Source organism: Typopeltis vanoorti, chromosome 9, assembly GCF_054136105.1.
Source record: "Typopeltis vanoorti isolate ZY-2024b chromosome 9, IOZ_Tvanoo_1.0, whole genome shotgun sequence".
In the NCBI taxonomy this organism is placed as follows: Eukaryota; Metazoa; Arthropoda; class Arachnida; order Uropygi; family Thelyphonidae; genus Typopeltis; species Typopeltis vanoorti.
In genome coordinates this window covers 73503816-73529697 of record NC_143557.1, presented here as the reverse complement: position 1 = coordinate 73529697, position 25882 = coordinate 73503816, and the positions used below count along the sequence as shown (strand labels likewise).

At 36.1% G+C, this 25882-nt stretch overlaps 1 protein-coding gene across 3 annotated transcripts in view; it reads right to left on the bottom strand.

Moving 5' to 3' along the window:
• LOC150103156 (AP-1 complex subunit gamma-1-like) overlaps positions 1–25882 on the bottom strand; it is a 418791-nt gene that overhangs the window by 145873 nt on the left and 247036 nt on the right. For all 3 annotated transcript variants that reach the window (XM_090398388.1, XM_090398390.1, XM_090398391.1), the window contains one exon: positions 25098–25238. In XM_090398388.1, the coding sequence (XP_090254514.1) occupies positions 25098–25238 (141 nt within the window). The remainder of the gene's footprint in view (positions 1–25097; positions 25239–25882) is intronic.

Here is a 25882-nt window from a genome sequence, read left to right as displayed (position 1 = left end):
TGTTTAGTCACTCTTAACTAAATACCTATCATCTTTCTCTTTGCCCATAATGCCAATCTATTTATATCATTATGCAGGATCCCTATGTCACTTTCATTTACTACAGTACTAATTTAGCATCATCAAAAAATATTATGTCCAATATCATTAATATATGAATAAAAGTATATTAGCCGTGTAGCATATAAGTGATGATTCTTTCATGTGTCTCCCACCAACAAAGGGTTGTAAACTTATAATACATTAGTGCATGGCCAAGTGTTATCGATTCTGTTTTGTCCTCAGTGAATGCATTCACTAAGGACACTGAACTTTTAATGATAGCCATTCCACATACCAGAATGAACCTGTTTAGTCAGTTCACAAGGTTCTTAAATAAGCTACAAATTCTGACTTTTATCTATATTGTACAATTCTCTTACTAATTTCACTGTTTCTATCATATCTTCTATTCCTCAAACTTTGATTCACTGGAAGATTATCATTAAATGTCTACAGAAAAGAAACCCACACAGGTAGGTACCTACAAGCAAGCTTTCCATCACCCTTACAAAAAATTAGGTATCACCAAAACCTTCAAATATAGAGCTTTAAATGACTAAAAAATGATGGAATTAAAAGAAAAGAACTTTAAATTTTTAATCAGTTCCTCCAAAATGGCTGCTCAAAAGGGACACTAAACAAAAGTTTATTTTCTGATGAACTATCCTGCAATAACCCAGAAAATAATTGCAAAGGTATTCGTACCAAACATTTACAATGCATCAAGAAAAACAGCCCAAACATTAAAATTAGTCAACATCAGAATATTCTTTAAACCAGTTAATACAAAGTTTCTTACATTTCCCTAAAGACAAAGTTCCATTTCATAAACATCCTGTAGTATATACAAGATTCTGTGTTTTTGTGGAAAGATGTACGTAGGTCAAACTGGAAGAAGTTTCGAAATTCGTACAAAAGAACATGTGAGCGATGTTGAAAACAAAGGGGAAAGAAAAAAGTGGACTCACAGCGCACGTCTGCAAAGAACATCACCAATAAATTGGCAAGTATCCTCCATGCCTTACTCAGAAGAGAATTACTTCGACAGATTGTTCAAGAGTCTTCTGAGAGCATTTGTCAAAAGGCACACTAAACAGAAAACCAAGGACCGAGTATACATATTTGGAAATTAATTAATTAATTAAACGTTTTAATTAATTTAATTCAACACCTCTCCTATGCCAGCAATCACATACAGAGTTTACACAACAATGCAGCGGCTGCGTATAACATGCCTAATGACACATAATTAAACTATAATTCCAGTCTTTTCAAATTTCTAGAAATAGCAACTTTTGGGAAACATTTAGTTTTTTTAAGTTAAATTATCTCCTAAAGATGCTGTCAGCCATACACACAGCAAAGCATGTCGAAAAAAGACATCTAGTGTTAATAAAAACATCTACAAGTTAAAACTTGGTTATTCATTATTCATATATCCTTTCCAGTTATCCTACATATGAAATATTTAATATCCAAACATAGCTAGATGCCCAATGATTCAGATTTGTCCGATATAGAAAAAGCTGTTGGAAGTTTATTTTTCACTTGGTTAGACTATAATAAATTTAGTTTAATCCTTTATCCAAGTGTAAGCAAACAAAGTTTGTGCCTGAAAATACCTTCAGGACTGGGGTAAGGTAGTGCAACACCAGGCAACTCTGAGCAAAGGTGGACCGAGCTCTCATCACTCCTTGTCTCAGTATCTCCCATAATGCAAAGCACATCTCCTTGCAGACATGTATATTGCTATGCATTAAGGGAAGGGCCACTACCCAGACAGGTTTCAACCTTCATTGAGGTCTCGTCAGTGGGAGGCAGACCCAACTGTGGAGATATTAAGGCAGAAGCAATTGCATTATGGGAGATACTGAGACAAGGAGTGATGAGAGCTCGGTCCACCTTTGCTTGGAGTTGTCTGGTGTTGCACTACCTTACCCCAGTCCTGAAGTAATTTTCAGGCATAAAGGATTAAACTAAATTTATTAGGAAAAAGCTATGAAACTTAAAGAATTTATACAACCAATGATTACATTAATATAATGAAAGCTCATAATTGAAAAGAAAATCCATTAATTGTAACTGATTACAGTTGACCCTTGAACAATGCAGGGGTTAGGGAAACTGATCCCCACCCCACACAGTCGAAAATTTGCATATATAACTTTCGACTCCCCAAAAAAACCTAACTGTTACTGACTGTAAGTCTTACTGATAATATAAACAGTCGATTAGCACATATTTGATATATGTATTATATACTGTATTCTTACAATAAAGTAAGCTAGAGAAAAGAAAACGTTATTAAGAAAATCATAAGGAAGAGAAAATACATTTACAGTACTATATTTATCAATACCGTAAGTTTACGTCATCCAAAACACTGCACATGTTACTAACACTAGACATTAAAAATGACAAGATAATGTGAAAAAGAAATTCGTATTTATTTACAGGTATAACGATTCATGCACTGATAACAAAGCAGCAGCAGTATGATTGCTTTATGGTAGCCTAGCCTACACACTAATGAATGAATTATTATAAAAATTTTATGCAGTTATGATTTAATGCTGCAGCTTTACATTTGTTTGCATTTCCCTCGACTGCCAATGGCGCCATGTATGGTCTGTAAGTGTTTGTGTGTGTGTGTAGAAGTTTTGATAAATTTGAACTTTTTATAACAGATTTGTGTACATGTTATTGCAGTAAATTATAAAACAGACTATTATCTACATATATTTTAAGTATTGGTGTATTTATGACATATCCAACTTTTTAATTTTTCAGATATTTCTAAGCTATGCGGTTCAATGGTGAGTTTTTTCAAACTGTTGCAAATCTCCAAAAAATTTTCCAATACATTTATTGAAACAAATCTGCATATAAGTCCACTTATATGCAGACAACTGTATTACAGGAATACCTTGTATAGCGCGGATTTGAACAACGTGGGTTTTGGTCTTACGCGGATTTTATTATTACATACACTAACATTGTCAACACTGACCGGCGACTCCCGGGTACCGCAAGTGACAGTCGAGAGCCACGTTTATGCAGTAGTTATTCGACTGGCTCTCACGTTGACACATTCTTTCCCCGTGGCATTTTATTATTTATGTTAATATTAGTATTTAATATTTTTTTATTATTTAAGTATGAGCGAAAAGAGACGAAACAAACAAGATACTGTTGGAGTAACAAAAAAACGCAAGTGGTTGACATTAGAGAAGAAACTTGAAATGACAAAATGTCACGAGAATGGTGCTTCGTTTGCTAAAATAGCAAGTGAGAATTCAATGAATGAGTCATCTGGACGAACAATTATTCAGAACAAAGAAAACATTAAACAACATGGAATGAGCACCGCTTCTTATATGTCAAAAGTGATCACGAAAAATCGATCTTCTACAATGCAAAATATGGAATGCCTTCTAATGATCTAGATTGAAGATTGTAATCAGAAAAAGATTCCTTTGAATCAAATGATAATCCGAGCAAAAGCAACAAGTCTATATGACAAAATAAAAGCAAAAATGAAGGAGGTACAACCAGTGAAACTTTTATAGCAAGTTGCGAGTGGTACTACAGTTTCAAAAAGCGTATGGGACTCCATAACGTAAGAATCCAAGGTGAAAGCACAAGTGCTCACACTAAAACTGCAGAATTATTTCCCAATGAATTGAAGGAGTTTATTGAGAAGGAAGGCTACACAGATGATCAAATTTTTAAAGCTGACGAAACTAGCTTGTTCTGGAAAAGAATGTCATCACGCACATTTCTAGCAGAGAAGGAAAAAACACAAGCTGGGTATAAAGTGTCAAAACACCGATCGACACTTTTACTAGGAGGTAATGCATCAGGTGATTTAAAAATTGAAGCCACTGCTAGTGTACAGAGCAGAAAACCCAAGAGCTCTTAAGGGCTTTACAAAGAACAATTTACCTGTTCATTTGCGTTCAAATAAAAAAGCATGGGTTGCTCGTTCAATTTTCGAAGACTTGTTTAAAACTTGTTTTTGCCCTGAAGTTAAAAGCTATTGTAAAAAGAATTACTTTTAAAAATTTTCTTTTATTAGACAATGTGCCAGGCCATCCAACTCTATTGACTGACTTAGGACTCTTCTTGGAAACAATTAACCGCACTATACAAGATATTCCTGAATTTTCACATCTGATTTAGAAAAAGAAGACATGAATAGAAAATTTGACAGGAACAAAAGCAAAATAACAAAAATAAAAAAATAAAAAAATTTTCTCAAATTTTATGCAATATAAACATAGCAAGGGAGATATTTAAAGGAAGTACACATTCAAAGAAATCTTAGAAAGTTGCCACCAAGTCAATTTAAATTCGATCTTCAAATTTTTTAGCCCAACTGTAAAAATATTTTTAATTGGCACACAAAATTTTAATAAGAAATTGAAAGATTTGAAGTCATTAATACCATTTGTTGCCATAGATACTAACTCATCATCATCAAATTCCTGCCATGTACCCTCAAGGGGTGTACAGGATATGATAGTACTACATGAAAAAAATTACATCATTACTAACTTCCTATCTACAATTTTCTTCCAAATCAGTCTGTTACTTGTCAAGACTCCAACATTATCAGATCTTATATTTCTATCGTCTAAGGCACTTTATACCGTATCAATCCACCTATATCTTGGTCTTCCTCTGGGTCGTTTTCCTGCCAACCTGGCAGAGAACACTTGTTTTGCTAATCTTTCCTCGCCCATTCTGTTTAAGTGACCATACCACCAGAGATCAGCTCTGCTAACGCATTCCTGATGCTGACAATGTCAGGTTCTTTCCTAATATCCTTGTTTTTAATATGATATTGCCATTGATGCCATCTGTTCATGCCTCTAACCTTTCTCAGGACTCTCATATCTGCGGTCTCTAGTCTGGTCAAGTGTTTTACTTCTGACCCAGCTCTCAGATCCATAAGTTAAAACTGGTTTGAACACTGTCTTGTATATAGCTAATTTAGTCTTCCGACTAATTTCTCTCTTATTCCATATGAATTTATTCAATTGACTTCCGACCATACCAGCTTTGCTGATTCTGTTATCTATTTCTATATTTAATTTACCATCTTCAGTAAAAATCATGCCTAAATAGCTGAAATGTTTTACTTGTTCCACAGGTTCTCCATTCACAACACAGTTGACATTTTCAATGATTCTGCCTATTTTCATTGTCTTTGTCTTTTTATTGCTGACCTTCATACCATATCTATTACAACAGTTATTCAATTTAGTCAGAGAATCTTGCAGACTTGTAGTGGATGTATTTAGAAGTATAACATCATCTGCATAAAGCAAAGAGCTGACATTAACATCTCCAATTTTGATATCAGGTTTAATACCACATTCCTTCATAATGTGATCCATATAGATAATGAATAACAGAGGGGATAATGTACATCCTTGTCTCACACCAGATTTAACATTAAACCATCTTCCTGTACTTCCTTCAATTCTAACTGCTGACTCACAACTCAAATAAAGACTAAGTATTGCTTGATATAATGCCCCATTGACACCATATAACTGCAGCGTATTGAATAGCTTCTCTCTTGGCACCTTGTCATATGCCTTTTCCAAATCGACAAAACTTAAATACAGATCTTTGTTATATTCCCATGCTTTCTCGACTATTTGTCGAAAGTGAAGATATGATCCTGACAGCCTCTATTTGGCCTGAATCCAGCTTGTTCTTCACCAAGCTTTTCTTCCACAATTCTTCTCAACCGTTTCTCAAGTATACTTGCATAGATCTTGCCAGGAACACTCAGTAGGGAAATACCTCTGTAATTCTCACATTCAGTTTTACTTCCCTTTTTATATATGGGTACTATGAGAGCTCTACTCCAATCATCGGGAATTCGTCCCTCTGTCCAGGCTTTCTGAACTATGCAGTGCAGGCACAGTAAACTCTTATACCACCATACTTCAGCATTTCTGGTTGAATATCATCTACTACTGCTGCCTTTCCACATTTCAAGCCGTTGATGGCTTTTTCTACTTCAAGTATGGATATGTATTCCTGACTGAATGCCTGGTCAGTGTTTTTTACCACTGTGCTGTCTTCGCTGCTTGTTTCATTTAGCAGTTTTTCAGAGTAATTACTCCATACTTCAAGGATATCTTTTTCTCCCATTTTCATGTCACCTCTATCATCCCTAACTCCTTTTACGCCACTCTTTCTTCCATTCCTAAACTTCTTCAACAATCTCCAGAATATTTTGCCACCTTCATGATATTTATTTTCTATATTCTTGCCAAAGTCCTCCCATGACTTTTGTTTAGCTAGTTTTACACAGTGTCTAGCATTCTTGCATTTGTCTCTGTATTCTCTAAAAGCACAAGCTGACTTATTTGCCAGGAACGTTTGATATGCTTTCTTCTTTTCCTTCATTGCCTCTTTAACTTCCTGTGTCCACCATGGAGTTCTGATTTTTCTATCCTTCAAGACAACCTCATCACATGCCTCTCTAGCTGAATCAATCAGGGCTTTTTTCAAGGCTTGCCACTGAATCAATCAGGGCTTTTTTCAAGGCTTGCCACTGAATCTCCAAGGTTTGATTCCTGTTCTCAAACTCTTTCATTTTTTCTTCAATAATCTTTGTGTATTTCAGTCTACAGTTCACATCTGAGAGCTGCTCAACTTTTATTCACTTTAAAACTTTCTTACATGTTATTCTTTTCAATATGAAATTCAATTTTAACCTGCTCAAGACTAAATAGTGATCACTTACAATTTCAAATCCTCTGTACACTCTGGTGTCCTGCAGCAGAGAGAAAACATCACTATCAACAATAACATAGTCAATGAGATTTTTCTTATTCCTTGTCTCTTCTCTCCATGTGAATTTGTGCACATTTTTATGTTGGAACATGGTGCTAGTAATAACCAGTCCATGTCCTGAGCAGAAATCCAACAGATATTTGCCACTATTATTAGCTTTGCTCTTTTCTCCAAATTTTCCCAAAATATTTTTGTATGTCTCACAATCATTTCCTACTCTGCTATTTAGATCCCCAACAAGGACCAACTTTTCCTTTTTCATTGGCGTCAGTTGCTTTTTAATACATCAAAAAAATTCCTGCACTTCTACCTTAGTAGAACCTTCTGTGGGACCATAGGCACAAATAAGTCTCATTGTCCAGTTCCCCATTCTCGTATTTGCTCAAATCACTCTACTTGAGACTGACTGCCATTCAAGAAGATTAGCCTCGTATTCTGTGTTGAATACTATGGTTACTTCTTCTTTTCCTTGATTGTCATTGTCTGAATATAACGTTTTGTATTTATTGCTCAGAAAGATCTCACCAGTTTTTATCTTTTTTGTTTCAGTCACCCCTATTATGTCGATCTGGTACTTATCTAATTCCTCAGCTAGCTCCATTTCTTTGCCATTCAGGCTTCTTATGTTGATAGTACCGATCTTTAACTCTGGTGATGTTGAGTTGGGGTGTGTTTTCAGATTTGTTCCAGTAGCTGACTTTTCGCTGTTCGCCCTGGTTCCCTGGCGAAAACAACGGGGGCCTTGTTTAACTGGGTGACGCCCCAGCCGGCATGAAATTTTGTCATGTTGTACCATCATTTTTTATTTTGGTTTAACCAATAAGAATACAATTTGGTCGGCTAAATCCCAAATTGCCAGCCCATCCTCGTTCGTTCAGCATCCAAGTAGATACCCAACAGGGTGCACCACGAGAAGGTGAGGATTGGACAATACATCAGAAGCCCTGGTTGGTTCTCCGCAATCCTTTAAAGGCTGGAGGGCTCCTCTCAGTTATTCAGCTTTGAACCTTAAGCACCCCTTAATACTTAAGATACTAACTCATCCTACAAAAATCTGAGAGGTATGAACTTTATTGTAAACGGATTTGGATTCTTAAAGACTAATGATAGTGAAGTTATGTTTTTCTTTTATTTTGTATACTTTGAGATTATACTTTTCCCAAAGGTGTTTCAGGTGTTTCAATTTAAAGCAATGTCTTGAATGGTGATATCATGAAATTCGAAGTTATTTCTTTATAAAAATTTCAGTTTAATGATATAGAATCATGAAGTTAAAGAAAATAAATGATAAACTAAAAATTGAAAATGCAAAATTTCAACTTTCAAGATTTTTTTTTTCTTTCCCAATATTTAATATTTGTCACTTTGTCCCTTTCTGACAAAAGCGGTTCAATTTACATAAAGAAATTTTAATTGCAGATGATGCCCAACAAACATTCCTGGTTAATTAATCGCAATGGAAAACCACAATGGTTTACATAATTATTTAAGTACAATTTTATTCTGCGTAGATTTAAAGAAAAATAATAAGTACCTATTTAAATACATAATCTGAACTTTTTTCTTTCTGTTGAAATTCTTCCCAGAATAAAAGTATACTATAACAAATTATACCTTTTACATGCAGTAATCAATAAACAGTAAGATGTTTCTTTAAAAATAAATAAATCAAATAGCAATACATGGATGCATTCAAAATTTATTATTAGTAACCAACTCCACTGAATTTATTTAGTAACTTCATACAATACATTTAGTTAAAAAAAAAATCTATTTACTATGTGTGTGTGTCTCTCTCTCTCTTTAAAGCACCCAACCCCCCATGTTCCGGACTGGTAGGCCAATTCACCTTGAATTCTGATGACTCGAGTCTTTGAAAGGGAGGGCTCCACTTTCCTTATGTGATCCATATAGATAATGAATAACAAAGGGGATAATGTACATCCTTGTCTCACACCAGATTTAACATTAAACCATCTTCTGTACTTCCTTCAATTCTAACTGCTGACTTACAACTCAAATACAGACTAAGTATTGCTTGATATAATGCCCCATTGACACCATATAACTGTAGCGCATTGAATAGCTTCTCTCTTGGCACCTTGTCATATGCCTTTTCCAAATCGACAAAAGTTAAATACAGATCTCTGTTATATTCCCATGCTTTCTCGACTATTTGTCGTAAAGTGAAGATCTGATCCTGACAGCCTCTATTTGGCCTGAATCCAGCTTGTTCTTCACCAAGCTTTTCTTCCACAATTCTTCTCTTTACTGAGTGTTCCTGGCAAGATCTATGCAAGTATACTTGCATAAATCTTGCCAGGAATACTCAGTAGGGAAATACCTCTGTAATTCTTATATTCAGTTTTATTTCCCTTTTTATATATGGGTATTATGAGAGCTCTACTCCAATCATCGGGAATTCGTCCCTCTGTCCAGGCTTTCTGAACTATGCAGTGCAGCCACTGTAAACTCTTATACCACCATACTTCAGCATTTCTGGTCGAATGTCATCTACGCCTGTTGCCTTTCCACACTTCAAGCCTTTGATGGCTTTTTGTACTTCAACTATGGATATGTATTCCTGACTGCATGCCTAGTCAGTGTTTTTTACCACTGTGCGGTCATCACTGCTTGTTTCATTTAGCAGTTTATCAAAGTAATTACTTCATACTTCAAGGATATCTTTTTCTCCCGTTTTCATGTCACCTTTATCATCTCTAATTCCTTTTACAGTACTCTTTCCTCTATTTCTGAGATTCTTCAACAACCTCCAGAAAATTTTGTAACCTTCTTTATATTTATTTTCTATATTTTTGCCAAAGTCCTCCAATGACTTTTGTTTAGCTAGTTTTACACAGTGTTTAGCATTCTTGCATTTGTCTCTGTATTCTCTAAAAGCACAAGCTGACTTATTTGCCAGGAACTTTTGATATGCTTTCTTCTTTTCCTTCATTGCCTCTTTAACTTCCTGTGTCCACCATGGAGTTCTGATTTTTCTATCCTTGCAGACAACCTCACCACATGCTTCTCTAGCTGAATCAATCAGGGTTTTCTTCAAGGCTTGCCACTGAATCTCCAAGGTTTGGTTCCTGTTGTTAGATCTGAAATAGGCGACTTCAAATTTTACATGATGTCACGATTCCAGAATCTAACAATTAACAAAAAATATATATGTGCTCAGATTTGGTCACCTAGGTTTCTTCTTGATGGGGAGGAGGTGGAGAGGATCCAGAGGCGAGTGACCAAGATGATAGCAGGTCTGTGGAATGAACCGTATGAGAACAGGTTGAGGATTTGTGGGTTGCAAAAATTGGTTGATAGGCGGAGGAGGGGAGATATGATTGAGACATTCAAATTACTGAAGGGTTTCTATAAAATTAATTCAGAAGATATTTTTGAGTACAGGGCTGGTTGTGGGAGGACTAGGGGACATCCATGGAAACTGGGCAAAAGTGTGGTTAGTAAAGGTGTTAGAGCTGGGTTCTTTACTTTTAGAGTAGTGAATGAGTGGAATGCGCTCCCTGAGTCTGTGGTGGATGCTGTGACAGTGAATGAGTTTAAGGCGAGGTATGATAGATACTGTATGAATGTCAAATAGTTGTGATGAATATGATTTGGGGCCTCCCTCGATGAGTCCAATGACTCCCTGGAGTTGCCCGTAATAATAGTAATAATAATAACAATAATAATATGCATACTTATCTTTTAGCGCAGCATGACTATGTTTTTTTTGGAACAACATCTTTTATGATAAACGGTTTTTGTCTTTTTTTTGTTTCAGTCACCCCTATTATGTTGATCTGGTTCTTATCTAATTCCTCAGCTAGCTCCATTTCTTTGCCATTCAGGCTTCTTATGTTGATAGTACCAATCTTTAACTCTGGTGTTGCTGAGTTGGGGTTTGTTTTCAGATTTTTTCCGGTAGCTGACTTTTCGCTGTTCGCCCTGGTTCCCTGGCGAAAACAATGGGGGCCTTGTTTAACTGGCAACGCCCCAGCCGGCATGAAATTTTGTCATGTTGTATCATCATTTTTTATTTTGGTTTAACCAATAAGAATACAATTTGGTCGGCTAAATCTCAAATTGCCAGCCCATCCTCGTTCGTTCAGTATCCAAGTAGATACCCAACAGGGTGCACCACGAGAAGGTGAGGATTGGACATTAGGTCAGAAGCCCTGATCGGTTCTCCGCATTCCTTTAAAGGCTATGTGGAGGTCTCCTCTCAGTTATACAGCTTTGACCCTTAAGCAAATTCATAATACAATAAATTTGATATCAACCACAAAACACTTTTTTACGCAACTAGAAATGAAAGTTTCTACAATCATATTTTATTCATGACAATGTAGTATTAATAGATCCACACAATTCATCAAGAATACTATCTACCTTGTTACACAGAATACAGATGTACAGACAATCTCCCAAATCCTAGCATTTGATTATTCATACTTCCAGCTGACTCTCACTATAATAAATTCACAGAGATCGCAGGAATAGTTGGTTATAGCAAATAGTTTATTTACTAGTGTAAATTTCTTTTGGCATAGTATTGTGCATATGGGACTTTTCAGAAGTTTTGTAAAATTCGATGCAGTAGAAATTTTCCTTTTCTTGCATCGACCTTTACAGAAGTCCCAACTTGTAAACACACTAAACTAACTTTGTATTAACATTGTAAATAATCTTAAAAGCCCATGTATTTAACCCCAAGGAATTAACAAGCAAGATTGTACAAAACAAAAAATGTCTAAAATGTAAGGTTCCAGGGCAATAATCGGCATTGTACTGATGTCTGAATTTGTATATAATATAAGTAAATTTTAACCTGCTCAGAGTCAGCCTGATACCACCTTCAAGGTCAGTGGTAAAAGGGCGGTATACTTCTGAGTAGTTCTGCCTTTTTGAAAATAGGATTAAGTGTGCATATTCGGTGAAAACTAAAAGTGAGCTTTAATGTGAAGGTCAAGACAGTTGGCAAAGGAAAGTTCGAGGGCCTCGACCCTTCGCCCAGAGACCCGAGAAAATTGTATAAAGGTCATCTAAGAAATAAAAGAAAAAATAGGAAGGAAGAGAAGAGGGAACTTCAGAAGGAGTCGATTCGGCATGTTTGTTGGTCGGGTTGGAGCCATGAAACTACCGAGGGAGAAGAGAAGCAGGATCAGCATGCATTGCCAATTTCGCAGTCAAAAACCAGAAACGGATGAGAAGCAAAAGAACCTAAGAAAGAACTAGAAATAGGTGCATAATAGCATTAAAGAAGATATGCGAAGCTGTCTAAGATGGGTGGATAAGTTTCTTTAAGTGTTGATATAACTAGTCTAGGAAGAATTTCTTTAGTTATAGATAGAAATTACTAGTTACAAGTAACAAAGCATGCTATTCCTTGAATTGTAATGGGCTGATAGTTTTTTTGAATGTTGATAATATGTTGCAGGACTCCGTGCGTTTTCTAAATGTTAAATTGCTGAAGTTTTAAGCTTAAAATGGAGTTAAAAGAGAATCTTTCCCTATTGTATGATTTTGTATAATTACAGTTTAATGTAAATAAATATGTTTGTTTCATTTACAAAGTGTGCCGCCTGATCTTTACGCAATGCACAGTTTCGAAATAAACACAAACCTGTGATTGATTGAAGGAATTTGAGTCTCGGGTCTGGGTTAGTCCCAAGGTGGTGGAAAGAGGGGAAAATAGTTCCACTGCATAAAGTTGTTCCAAGACTGCTGTTGAAAATTACTGGCCAATCAGCATATCAGGAATTGTTGTCAAGGTCTTGGAGAAAATAGTCAAGAAAAAAATACAGGATTGGATAGATGAAAATGGAATACTGTATGGGGGACAACATGGTTTTGTGAAGGGTAAATCATGCCTCAGTAACTTGCTCGCGTTTTATAAAACAGTGACCGCTGAACTGGATAAGGGTAATGGGTTTACAGTGATTCTACGGGACCTTGCCAAGGCCTTTGATAGGATACTACGTGGAATTCTAATCAGTAAACTGCAGCATATGGGGATGTGAGATGGATAGGAGGGTGGTTGATGGAGAGATACCAGAGAGTGGTTTATTGAGGAGTAGAGTCCAAAAGACGGCTTGTGACTAGTGGTGTGCCGCAGGGCTCTGTTCTTGGATCATTACTTTTCAATTTGTTCATTAACGATATAGGAAAGGATCTGAGAGGAAGTGTTCACTTGTTTGCTGATGATGCAAAGTTGGGTAGAGCAAAGTGAGTGCACAGGATGTCAAAATTTTGCAAGATGATTTGGATAGTTTGGAGGACTGGGCTAAGGAAAATGGATGTCAATTTAATGTGGCAAAGTGTAAGATTATGCATTTTGGGGTGAAAAGATTACCAGCAGTATATCACATTGGTGGAACCGTACTCCAGGAGATTGATGAGGCTAGGGATTTGGGAGTGTTGGTGGATAGGGAGTTAAAGTTTAGGGGGACACATTGCAAAAGTGGCTATATCAGCTCATCAAATCACTTGGTTGCTGAAAAATACTTTAACAAGCAAAGACAAACAGGTTATTGTTCCTCTGTATCGAGCCTTGATAAGACCCCATCTAGACTACTGTGCCCAGATATGGAGGCCAGGGTTTCTTCTCGATGGGGAGGAGGTGGAGAGGATCCAGAGATGCGTGACCAAGATAATAGCAGGAGTATGGAATGACCCTTACGAGAACAGGTTGAAGATTTGTGGGCTGCAGAAATTGGTTGATAGGCGAAAAAGGGGTGATATGATCGAGACATTCAAATTACTGAAGAGTTTCTATAAGATTAATTCAGAAGCTATTTTTGAAAATAGGACTGGTAGTGGAGGACTAGGGGCCATCCATGGAAGCTTGGTAAGAGAGTGGTTAGCAAGGGTGTTAGAGCTAGGTTTTTTACTTGGAAAGTAGTAAATGAGTGGAATAAGCTGTGAGAGTCTGTTGTGGGTGCCATGACTGTAAATGAGTTCAAGGTGAAGTATGATAGATACTGTGTGAATGTTGAATAGTTGTTCTTGACATGATGTTGGGCCTTTCTCGATGAGTCTAAGGACTCCTTAGAGCTGCCCGTAATAATAATAATAATAATAATAATAATTTAATGTTAGCCACGACTTTTTAATGTTAAGAAGGGCTTTAGGATAATTTCAGAGTGAGCTCTACTGGAAGTATTATTATAACTTATACCACAATGAGAGCACTGGTGGTGCAGTTGATTAATCTAAATAAATTTCCTGAGTTCTCCCGGTGTAAAATTTTATATACAGGGTGTTCGGGATAAATTTGACATATTTATAATTAATTATATTTTTCCGTAAGTTACATGTATTAACACACACTTCTCTTCATTTAAAAGTTTGGACCCTTCTTCATTCATATACAAGATGTCAGAAAGGATGGATAGCTGGAACCCACCTGAATCATGGAAGAGAATAACTTGTATCATGATGATTCGTGCCCGCCATCAAAATAAGGATATTACGACTGCTGCCCAATGCTCCCTGAATACAGTAAAAACAATCAGGCATGAACTAGAGACTTGCAATGGTGACTACGAGGATGTAGCAAGAAGAAAGATCCCTAGCAGACGATCTGATTGCGTTCGTACAGCAGAATTCCTCGCAAATCTGCAGGAACAGGTGTTGAAGAACCCTGGCATTGGAATTCGGGCTTTGTTCGTGGAGTTGCTAACTGTAGTCAAGCCCTGGATAACAAGGGTAGCCAATGGTAGGCCGTATGTATGGCAGCAGGATTCGGCCCCTTGCCACACCTCTGGGAAAAGTCAAAAATGGTTGTCTGAAAATTTCTACGACTTCACCAGTCCAAATGTTTGGCCTCCAAACTCCCCAGACCTTAACCCCATGGATTATTTTGTATGGGGCGCAGTTGAAAAAGACACCAATCGCACTTCCAGTAATACAAAAGCCCAGTTAATGGATAAAATTAAAACAGTTTTTGCGGCCCTTCCCAGGGAGACTGTAGCATCAGCTTGTTCGAGGTTCCGAAGCAGAATTGAAGCTGTGATCGATGCTAATGGTGGTTATTTTGAGTAAATCTTGTTGATAGTATTGTAATTAACTCTGCCTGTAATGTTTTTTTGTCAATTCATTAAATTTAATAGATACAAAGAAGATTTTCTTTTTCCTTACGAAACTGTCAAATTTATCCCGAACACCCTGTATGTATGTATGTATATATATATATATATATATATCTTTCCTCCTCCTTCTCCTATCCTCATCTGTCTAGGATGGCTTGAGCCCCCTCCTAATGAGGGTTTACTGGCGTATTAATGCAACAGGTTTGCCATTCCTCTGCTGCATCCCCTAGGGAAGTATATTTCTGACTGTATCCACGTGTGTTCACAGGGCCGATTTGCCTGCTTGCGGGATGAAAATCCCCAGATAAACTATGGGAAAAATTCCTGCTGTCCACGTCCAAGACCGGCTAACTTGGCTATGGCTGAGGAAGATCCTTGAGCTCCTCACATCTCCGACAGGAATCGAACCTAGGACACTCCTTCCCAGGCATATGGTTGCAAAGCGCATAGCCACTAGGCAAACCGTGCGGACTTATATCTTTATGATATATTTATGATGTATAATGAGTGTAAAATTATTTGTTGACTGTGTTTACTCCTCTATGATCTTATATCCCTTCCTTAAATCCTGGCCTATGGCGTATTATTTTTATTTGTTTCTTATTTCCTCAACTCTAAAATTTTTTCCTACACAATTCTTACAGACTCTACCCTTATTATTACCTCTAACCCTTGGCCACCTTAGATGACATAAATATAAGATCTGATAATATTGGGGTCTTGACAAGTAACAGACTGATCTGGAGGAAAATTGTAGATAGGAAGTTAGTAATGATGTAAATTTTTCATGTAGTACTATCATATCCTGTACACTCCTTGAGGGAACATGACAAGAATTTGATGATGATGAAAGTTGGCTGCTATAAGAGTATTGCCCACGTGTACAAAACTCGATAGACAAAGAAAATGCCTCTGGCTAGAGCCAATTTCTTTCTTAGAATACTAGTGTTAACCCTGTTTCATAGTTTGGAAAATTTATTTGTTTACGCTGCACCACCAAAATTCTATAGATAAGAGAAATTTCTTTATCTAAGAGCAAACACTTAGTATGGCACACTATCCTGTATCTTTTCCTTCTCTATTTCCAAACACAATAATCTAATATCTTTTCACTTTGCACTGCAGTCATGACTATCCCAAATAAATGCATCGGTTGTCTTTATGAGTGGTGCATTGAGATTAGTGATCAAGCAAGTTATTTGGTAGACAAGAAAAATTTATTCATTACTAATAAAGAAAGTTACAATTATCTTCATAGACACTAACTTAACTAATGTTGGTATGAATGGTAAAATAAGATAACTCGACGTAACATGGACATTCTAGTTCCCTTACAACATGAAATGTTATCTAATACTATTAAAATGGGATGTCCTTCTAATTACTTAGCACTCCTAGATTATTTTCACACAATTAATGGTTCAAGAACTACCTGACAATGACAAACTAAAATATTTTCACACTGCACCTTTTCAAGTTTTCTGACTCAGATCAATCATTCCCTATTCGTGGTTCAACTCCTAAAGTCCTACAACACTTAATAAATCACAATTCTAATTAGTCGCCTTTACCGTCACAATCTAACTTTCTTTGTATACAAAATTTTGAAAAAGTTCTTACTTTACCGAGACATCTGGATCTCATTTGCTTATACTTGCGATCATCAATTGGAATTTTACAGCTCGCGTTTTCTTCATCTGGTCCCTTTTAGACGAGGTTACCTGGCTGATACGTTCCTTAGGTTCTTGCTTCTGGAAGGTAGATATGCGAATACGATCACGATTCGTTGCCTACGATGTTGGTCCACGAGGTTCCACATTTCCTACTCGGCCTACGCTGCCCTTCTGCTATGCTGAGACCTATATGCATGTTGGCATTCTACTTGCCAGCATAGCTGCTCTCATTCATCTCACCCAGACCTCACTAGAACCTCCTTTCTCCAGGAGCGACTGGAACAGATCCGAGGCAAAAAAAACAAAAGGCAAAAGCCTCGTTTTTCTGTTGCCAAAAACTATACACTCCCTCGATGACCTTCACATGGCACCTCAATTCCTCTGCACTCTGTTCTGACGCTTTTCAATCTCATTCACAGGAGATCCCTCCACCCAGCGTAGATCTTTACGTATGTGATGGCCTCAGGTCACGATTTAATCTTCTTATCTTGTCTGAGATTTTAGCCTAATGTTCGCATACTAACACATACTTCACCCATTCCTAAATTGCTACCCACCTTTTTTTTTTTTTTTTTTTTTTTTTTTTTTTTTTTTTTTTTTTTTACATAAGACATTTGACAATACAATATTCAGCAAATTTCAAATCAAGGATGTTATTATCATTTCACTTGCATTCAATTTCTTTTCATTAATATACAAGTATTACATTGATAATTTAGATACTTGTTAAATCTGAATGAAAGGTGATACATTATAAATTCTCTTTCATTCAAGATTTAACTCCAGTATAGGAAAATTACTAAAAGTAAAGTAAAGTAAAAGTTAATAAAGAATAGGAAGTTAAAGTATCAAAGGATAAAGAGTTAGAAGGGCAGTAGAGATAAACTAATAAAAGTAAGAATAGAGTAGAGATGATTAATTAATAATAGAAAATAAAACAGTATAGAGAAAGATTACAAAAGCTTGCAGAAATTAAGAAATAAGTACACACATAAGAAAAGACTACAATGCCACAGTAGTCAACAGGATAAAATCCACAATAATTAGGTTAAATTATTTGGATTGAAACAGTTTTGAATAAAGATCAAGGCGACAAAATTTAAAATATTCTGAAAAATTAATTTTTGTAAAGCATGAATGTGGATAACACGAATTCGGAAGCTACAAGTTACTACTTGTAGATTCCGAATCATCTCACAATTCTCTGGAGAGGACCATGATGATGTTTTGTCTTTTTTTAATTTTGCTGAAGACTTATAAGATTAGGAAACTGGTCAGACTTCCATTTGCTAATCCTACTGAGGAATAAACTGGTCGGAAGGGCCAGGAATTTCTTGCATTTGTCTCCAGTTCTCCGCGACACCTTGGAATACAAGAAATTCAAGGACTCTCTGACTTCCCAGTTCTCCAAGGTATGAAGCATGGGTTCTAACCTATGGAAAATGCAAAAAATGCACTCAAGAGAGAGAGAAAGGAGATGGTCACCGAATTTTATAACAGACTATTAAACTTGACGAATAGTCTAAGCGTCTCTGATGAAGAAAAGAATCACCTTGATTTCGCTGTTTTCCACCAGTTCAGGCTGAGATTAAAGGAGGAATTCAAGGAAACTGCATACAAGAAAAAGATCAAAAATTTAGAAGAGTGTTTCCTTGCAGTGAAGTAGAAGGAAGAGAGATTAGATGACCTCCATCCCGCCTTGAGTGCTAACCAAGTATGTGCCATTAAGAAAGGAAATGATTTCAAAAGTGAAGGAAAGCACGAAGAGGATCCAGATGCTCAAACGGGAAACTTAAACTAAACCAAAAGGAGAAAAAGGTGGACAAAACCAATACAATTGTATTAAACAAAACAGACCATGGGAGATTAATCAATAAGGAAGGTGTAGACTCCTCAGACATGGAGGAATTACGGTCACTGATAACGCAGTGTTAGATCTTGAATGATGGCTCTATCAAGAATACAACCACTCCATTCAAGATTTAACAAGAGAATAATATCAAGCAAAAGCACACTTGTACTCTTGGCAAAACAGACATAATATGTGAAGATGCAGATATTAACTTTGCTTAAAAAGGAATTAAAATATAAAAGAGGTTGAATCTTAAAATAAAATGAAATCGAAGGAGGAAATAAATATTAAATTGTACTATGTTTAAAGTTATTGTCTAATATAGATGGAATCTTAATTTGTCAAAAACATCAATGTTAAAATATGGCATGTATAAAGTCGTGTATCATCGTGCGAACAAAAGTTCAAAGGTTGCAGTTTGACCACCAAAGATAGCATAACAAGCGATGAGTAGGCATTTGTGGAAGGCGCAAGAAATTCATGTTCCCTGAAAAAAGCGATGCGCGTACAGCAAGCAGGTGACGTCACTCGGAGACAGCAAATGGGAGAGGGTCGTAGACAAGTCTGGAGTGCAGAAAGAGGGCACTATAATGGGATTTAAAATGGATTCACATCGTTTAGAGGGACTTCTTTTTGCTTTTTTTTTTTTTACATTTTTTCTCCTGGTGCCTGTGGTGTTCCCCGGTCGCGTGTGCCCTCCCTGTGGGTCTCCTGCTCGAAGTTCCTGAGTGGATCAGCATGCCTGATACCCGACAAGACGTGTGAAGACGGCAAAGCAGCAGCATGTTTCCCGTTGCTGAGCGACACGAATCGAAGAAAATATAGCACGAGATGACGGCAGCATTCGAGTTTTAGACCATTGGTGTGGATCTATCTGATGAGAAAGCAGCAAAGGATTCCTTTGAAGGTAAATCGTGTTAGAAGCGGCGACGCGAAAAGTTCGTAACCTCAGAAGAAACAAGTGCCTAATTCGGGATGAGCACATGGCTCCCACGAGGCAGCAATCCATCGTACAGAGGGACAATCTATAACAGAGAACAGACAGAAGGATTAAGAAAACATCTAACAAGATGGTAATGTACAAATCTTCTCTTTATGTGTTATCTATTGGTGACGAAGGTGTAAAATGAAGAGAGTTTAGAAAAGAAGAGAGAGAGATTTTTGAGACCGTTTCCTGTGTTATGTTAATCAAATTGGACTGGTAGTCTATGTTCATAAGTTGTCAAGACCAAGTTTAATGTGTATGGGTCGTTAGTAGAAGTAATCTCATTTAATACTGACATCCGTGTTTGTGGTATAGATGAACATGAGATTCTCATGAGTGTGTTTGAATAGCCTGTCTGTTTGATTATTATTACCCTGCTTTACTTGTATTTTAGTATTAACCTTGATTTGCTTGATTAAATAAATGTGTTTTCCCATGTATACCTGAGTTTGTCTGAGTAAGAGATTGAATTTTACCACTCACGAAAATATCGAACAAATGATTAGAGAAAAAAAGGGGAATTTAAGATTGTCAAGGCCATTACTGCATACTGAGAACTCCATCTACCTAACTACTTAATCTATATAAGGTATTACTTGAATTCTGGGAAAGTTTCTTCGGATAAGAATTTCTATCGTAGAGTTCTGACTGGTGCAGCATTAACAAATAAATTTCGTCAGAGCTCGAAGAGAGAAACGGCCCCAGAAAGTCAGTTTAGAAGCCAGATCTCAGTAGGCACAAGGAGAACAATAGAGGTAAAATATATAATAAAACAACGACGTAACAGTAGGAGGTCGAAAGACTACAACAACCTATGATGGAACAGATTAATTTACTGATTTAAGGAATTTAATGTTAGCCACGACTGTTTAATGTTAAGAAGGGCTTTAGGATAATTTCAGAGTGAGCTCTACTGGAAGTATTATTATATCTTATACCACAAGGAGAGCACTGGTGGCCCAGTTGATTAATCTAAATAAATTTTCAGAGTTCTCCCAGTATAGGAAAAATACTAAAAGTAGATTAAAAGTTAAAGAATAGGAAGTTAAAGTATTAAAGGATAAAGAGTTAGAAGGGCAGTACAGATAAACTAATATAAGTAAGAACAGAGTAGAGATGATTAATTAATAACAGAAAATAAAGCATATAGAGAAATATTACAAAGGTGCAGCCAATTACAAAACAATTACGAAATAAGTGCATACTCACAGGTAAGATTAGTTTGTTATAGCATGTCTGTTATAACAGTATTGTAAATATATTTCTATAAAAAAAAAAGTCAACTGTGCCTAAAATGTTCAGAAATCACTGCAATTTGAATAATAAATGTGATATTTAAATCATGCTAAAAGAAATTTGAAATTACTGAAAAATTTATTTAAATCATGCTAAAATAAATTTTTCAGTAATTTCAAATTTCTTTTAGTTTTTGGTTTTCATTTACAGTACAGTTAACTCTTATTATATGAAGGAATTGTGTTCTCAAGAATTGCAGTATATATCGAAAATGCCAGGATAATAGAGGTTAAACTGCCAAATGAGTGAGATTCCAATTTTTGTAGATTAATCATCATCAATTTCCTGACAAGTAGCCTCAAGGGATGTACAGGATATGATAGTACTACATAAAAAATTTACGTCAATACTAATTTCCTATCTACAATTTTCCTCCATATCAGTCTGTTACTTGTCAAGACTCCAACATTATCAGATCTTATATTTCTATCGTCTAAGGCACTTTGTACCGTATCAATCCACCTATATCTTGGTCTTCCACTGGGTTGTTTTCCTGCCAACCTCACAGAGAACACTTGTTTTGCTAATCTTTCCTCGCCCATTCTGTTTAAGTGCCCATACCACAAGAGATTAGCTCTGCTAACGCATTCCTGATGTTGACAATGTCAAGTTCTTTCCTAATATCCTTGTTTTTAATATGATATTGCCATTGATGCCATCTGTTCACAGCTCTAATCTTTCTCAGGACTCTCATATCTGCGGTCTCTAGTCTTTGGTCAAGTGTTTTACTTCTGACCCAGCTCTCAGATCCATAAGTTAAAACCGGTTTGAACACTGTCTAGTATATAGCTAATTTAGTGTTCCGACTAATTTCTCTCTTATTCCATATGAATTTATTCAATTGACTTCCTACCATACCAGCTTTGTTGATTCTGTTCTATATCCATATTTGATTTACCATCTTCACTAAAATTCAATCTAAGTAGCTAAAATGTTTTATTGGTCCACAGGTTCTCCATTCACAACAGAGTTCACATTTTCAATGATTCTGCTTATTTTCATTGTCTTTGTCTTTTTATTGCTGACCTCCATGCCATATCTATTACAACTGTTATTTAATTTAGTCAGAGAATCTTCCAGACTTGTAGTGGATTTATTTAGAAGTATAACATCATCCGCATAAAGCAAAGAGCTGACATTAACATCTCCAATTTTGATATCACGTTTAATACCACTTTCCTTCATAATATGATCCATATAGATAATGAATAACAGAGGGGATAATGATTGATAGAATGCCCCATTGACAGCATATAACAGTAGCATATTCAATAGCTTCTCTCTTGGCGCCTTGTCATATGCCTTTTCCAAATCGACAAAACTTAAATACAGATCTTAGTTATATTCCCATGATTTTTCCACTATTTGTCGTAAAGTGAAGATCTGATCCTGACAGCCTCTATTTGACCTGAATCCAACTTGTTCTTCACCAAGCTTTTCTTCCACAATTCTTCTCAACCGTTTCTCAAGTATACTTGCATAGATCTTGCCAGGAACACTCAGTAGGGAAATACCTCTGTAATTCTCACATTCAGTTTTATTTCCCTTTTTATATATGGGTACTATGAGAGCTCTACTCCAATCATCGGGAATTCGTCCCTCTGTCCAGGCTTTCTGAACTATGCAGTGCAGCCACTGTAAGACTCTTATACCACCATACTTCAGCATTTCTGGTCGAATATCATCTACTCCTGCTGCCTTTCCACATTTCAAGCCTTTGACGGCTTTTTCTACTTCAAGTATGGATATGTATTCCTGACTGCATGCCTGGTCAGTGTTTTTTATCACTGTGCTGTCATCACTGCTTGTTTCATTTAGCAGTTTTTCAAAGTAATTACTCCATACTTCAAGGATATCTTTTTCTCCTGTTTTCATTTCACCTTTATCATCTCTAATTCCTTTTACAGCACTCTTTCCTCCATTCCTAAGCTTCTTCAACAACCTCCAGAATATTTTGCCACCTTCTTGATATTTATTTTTTTATATTCTTGCCAAAGTCCTCCCATGACTTTTGTTTAGCTAGTTTTACACAGTGTCTAGCATTCTTGCATTTGTCTCTGTATTCTCTAAAAGCACAAGCTGACTTATTTCACAGGAACTTTTGATATGCTTTCTTATTTTCCTTCATTGCCTCTTTAACTTCCTGTGTCCACCATGGAGTTCTGATTTTTCTATCCTTGCAGACAACCTCACCACATGCCTCTCTAGCTGAATCAATCAGGGTTTTCTTCAAGGCTTGCCACTGAATCTCCAAGGTTTGGTTCCTGTTCTCAAACTCTTTCATTTTTTCTTCAATAATCTTTGTATATGTTAGTCTACAGTTCACATCTGAGAGCTGCTCAACTTTTATTCGCTTTAAAACTTTCTTATATGTCATTCTTTTCGATATGAAATTCCATTTTATTCTGCTCAAGACTAAATAGTGATCACTTTCAATTTCAAATCCTCTGTACACTCTGGTGTCCTGCACCAGGGAGAAAACATCACTATCAGCAATAACATAGTCAATGAAACTTTTCTTATTCCTAGCCTCTTCTCTCCATGTGAATTTGTGCACATTTTTATGTTGGAATATGGTGTTAGTAATAACCAGTCCATGTCCTGAGCAGAAATCCAACAAGTATTTGCCATTATTATTAGCTTTGCTCTTTTCTCCAAATTTTACCAAAACATTTTGTATGTCTGACTATCACTTCCTACTCTGCTATTTAGATCTCCAACAAGGACCAACTTTTCCTTTTTCATTGTGTCAGTAGCCTTCTCTAAAGCCTCAAAAAATTCATCCACTTCTACCTTAGTAGAACCTTCTGTGGGACCATAGACACAAATAAGTCTCATTGTCCAATTCCCCATTTTGATATTTGTCCACATCACTCTACTTGAGACTGCTTGCCATTCAAGAAGATTAGCCTAGTATTTTGTGTTGAATACTATGGCTACTCCTTCTTTTCCTTGATTGTCACTTCCTGAGTATAACATTTTGTATTTATTGCTCAAAAAGATCTCACCAGTTTTTGCCTTTTTTGTTTCAGTCACCCCTATTATGTCGATCTGGTACTTATCTAATTCCTCCACTAGTTCCATTTCTTTGCCATTCAGGCTTCTTATGTTGATAGTACTGATCTTTAACTTTGGTGATGTTGAGTTTGGGCGTGCTTTCAGATTTGTTCCAGTAGCTGACTTTTCGCTGTTTGACCTGGTTTCCTGGCGAAAACAACGGGGACCTTGTTTAAACGGGCGATGCCCCAGCAGACATGAAATTTTGTCATGCTGTACCATCATTTTCTATATTGGTTTAAGCCAATAAGAATACAATTTAGTTGGCTAAATCCCAAATTGCCAGCCCATCCTTGTTCGTTCAGTATCCAGGTAGATACCCAACAGGGTGCACCACTAGGTGAGGATTGGACATTAGGTCAGAAGCCCTGGTCGGTTTTCGGCATTCCTTTAAAGGCTATGTGGAGGTCTCCTCTCAGTTACACAGCTTTGACCCTTAAGTACCCCTTTGTAGATTAATTCAATCGAAAATGCACGAATTTTTCAAACACATTAAGACATAATATGTAGTAAATAAAATATTCAGAACATTAAAAAAAAATTATTAAAACAGTTCTTTATTTTCAGGATTAATACTTTGTAAACAGTCTTAACCATATTTTCTTTAACTGGTATGCTGAAGTTGAAGGCTTATGGAAAGCTGAAGATCATTTTTTCAAGAATCTCTGATAAGGAACTCTACTTGCAGTTTTCATCTTCTGATTGCAGACATCCTCATACATTTATGGATGTTTTCGGTGTCCCTTTTCAATTTAGAAATCCCCATGTTCAGAGTCATGTTCTTCAAAGAGCCATGACACTGTCTATCAACTTAAAAGATTGAGATATCAGCTTACTGATGTGCTTTTCCATATCCAAATCTTCATTGGTCAGGACACAGAAGTTATTTACAGATAAAGACAATTCCGTGTAGACCAATAAGATAGCAGGGACATAAAATGGACACTGAGCAAAATGAACAGTTGGAAACAAGGTGTCTGCATGGAAGCTTCAACAACCTAGAAACCTGGATAAAAAACAGCAACAGTTCTTATGTACCAAAGCGAAACCAAACCGTGTGTGTGTGTGTGTGTGTGTGTGTGTGTATATGAAAATATGCAGATAATGAAAGTGCATATAATGAGAGTTACCTGTAATTCTTTGTCATCCCATAAGAACTATATGCCAGTATTTCCAAAATATTCTAGAGAAGAAATTATAAAAATAAACTCTAAAATAATTTATGCAAACTAATACACTAACAAAAGTTTCATTTTTTTTCTTACTGCACAAAGACTTACATTTCTGCTGCAATAAATAAATTAGAAGAACATTGCGATTTGAAATCTGGATCAGTCTTTTCCAAAAATATTAACAGTTCTTTAGTCATGGTACGAATATTGTTACCATTAACAAGTGCAAAACACAGTTCCATTGCTCTCCTGAAATTATGAAAACAAAAAACAAACAATAAAAACAATTATAAACGAAATATAGATCTAGACAACTAAAGAATTTTAATATTAAAGTAAAATGTCCTATATATAAGCATTTTTGGAGAGGAAAGTTTAATACAAATTATAAATTCCTAGGTTAAAAAAGCATCACTTTTTTTAAAAAAGATCCATTTATTGTAACGTAAGTTTACATTTCTACTGCCATATACTAAATTAGAAAACTGTTAACTGAAATCTATATCAATCTTTTTCCAAAAATGCTAATAGTTCTTTACTTAGGTGATGGTACCATTACCTAAATAACTGAATGGAAGCATATGATTACAGTGAATTTTAAACTATACTGTGTGAGTAGCCATCTAACAAGATCAAATACATGGTGAGATGTTACAGACCCAGCAGGTCAGTTGCTGATGATGAAATTAATCACTAAATAAACTTGATGTATGTAAATAAGTAATCATTATGGGTGCCTTTAATTATCTAATCATTGATTGGGTAATGGTAAAATCTCATTGCAAGAACAAAGCCAAATTTATTGAACTGTTCTAAGACAACTTCCTCATGTAGCATGTGTCAGAAGGAATTAAAAGTCAAAGAGTGTTAAGACATGATTATCGCATGGGGAT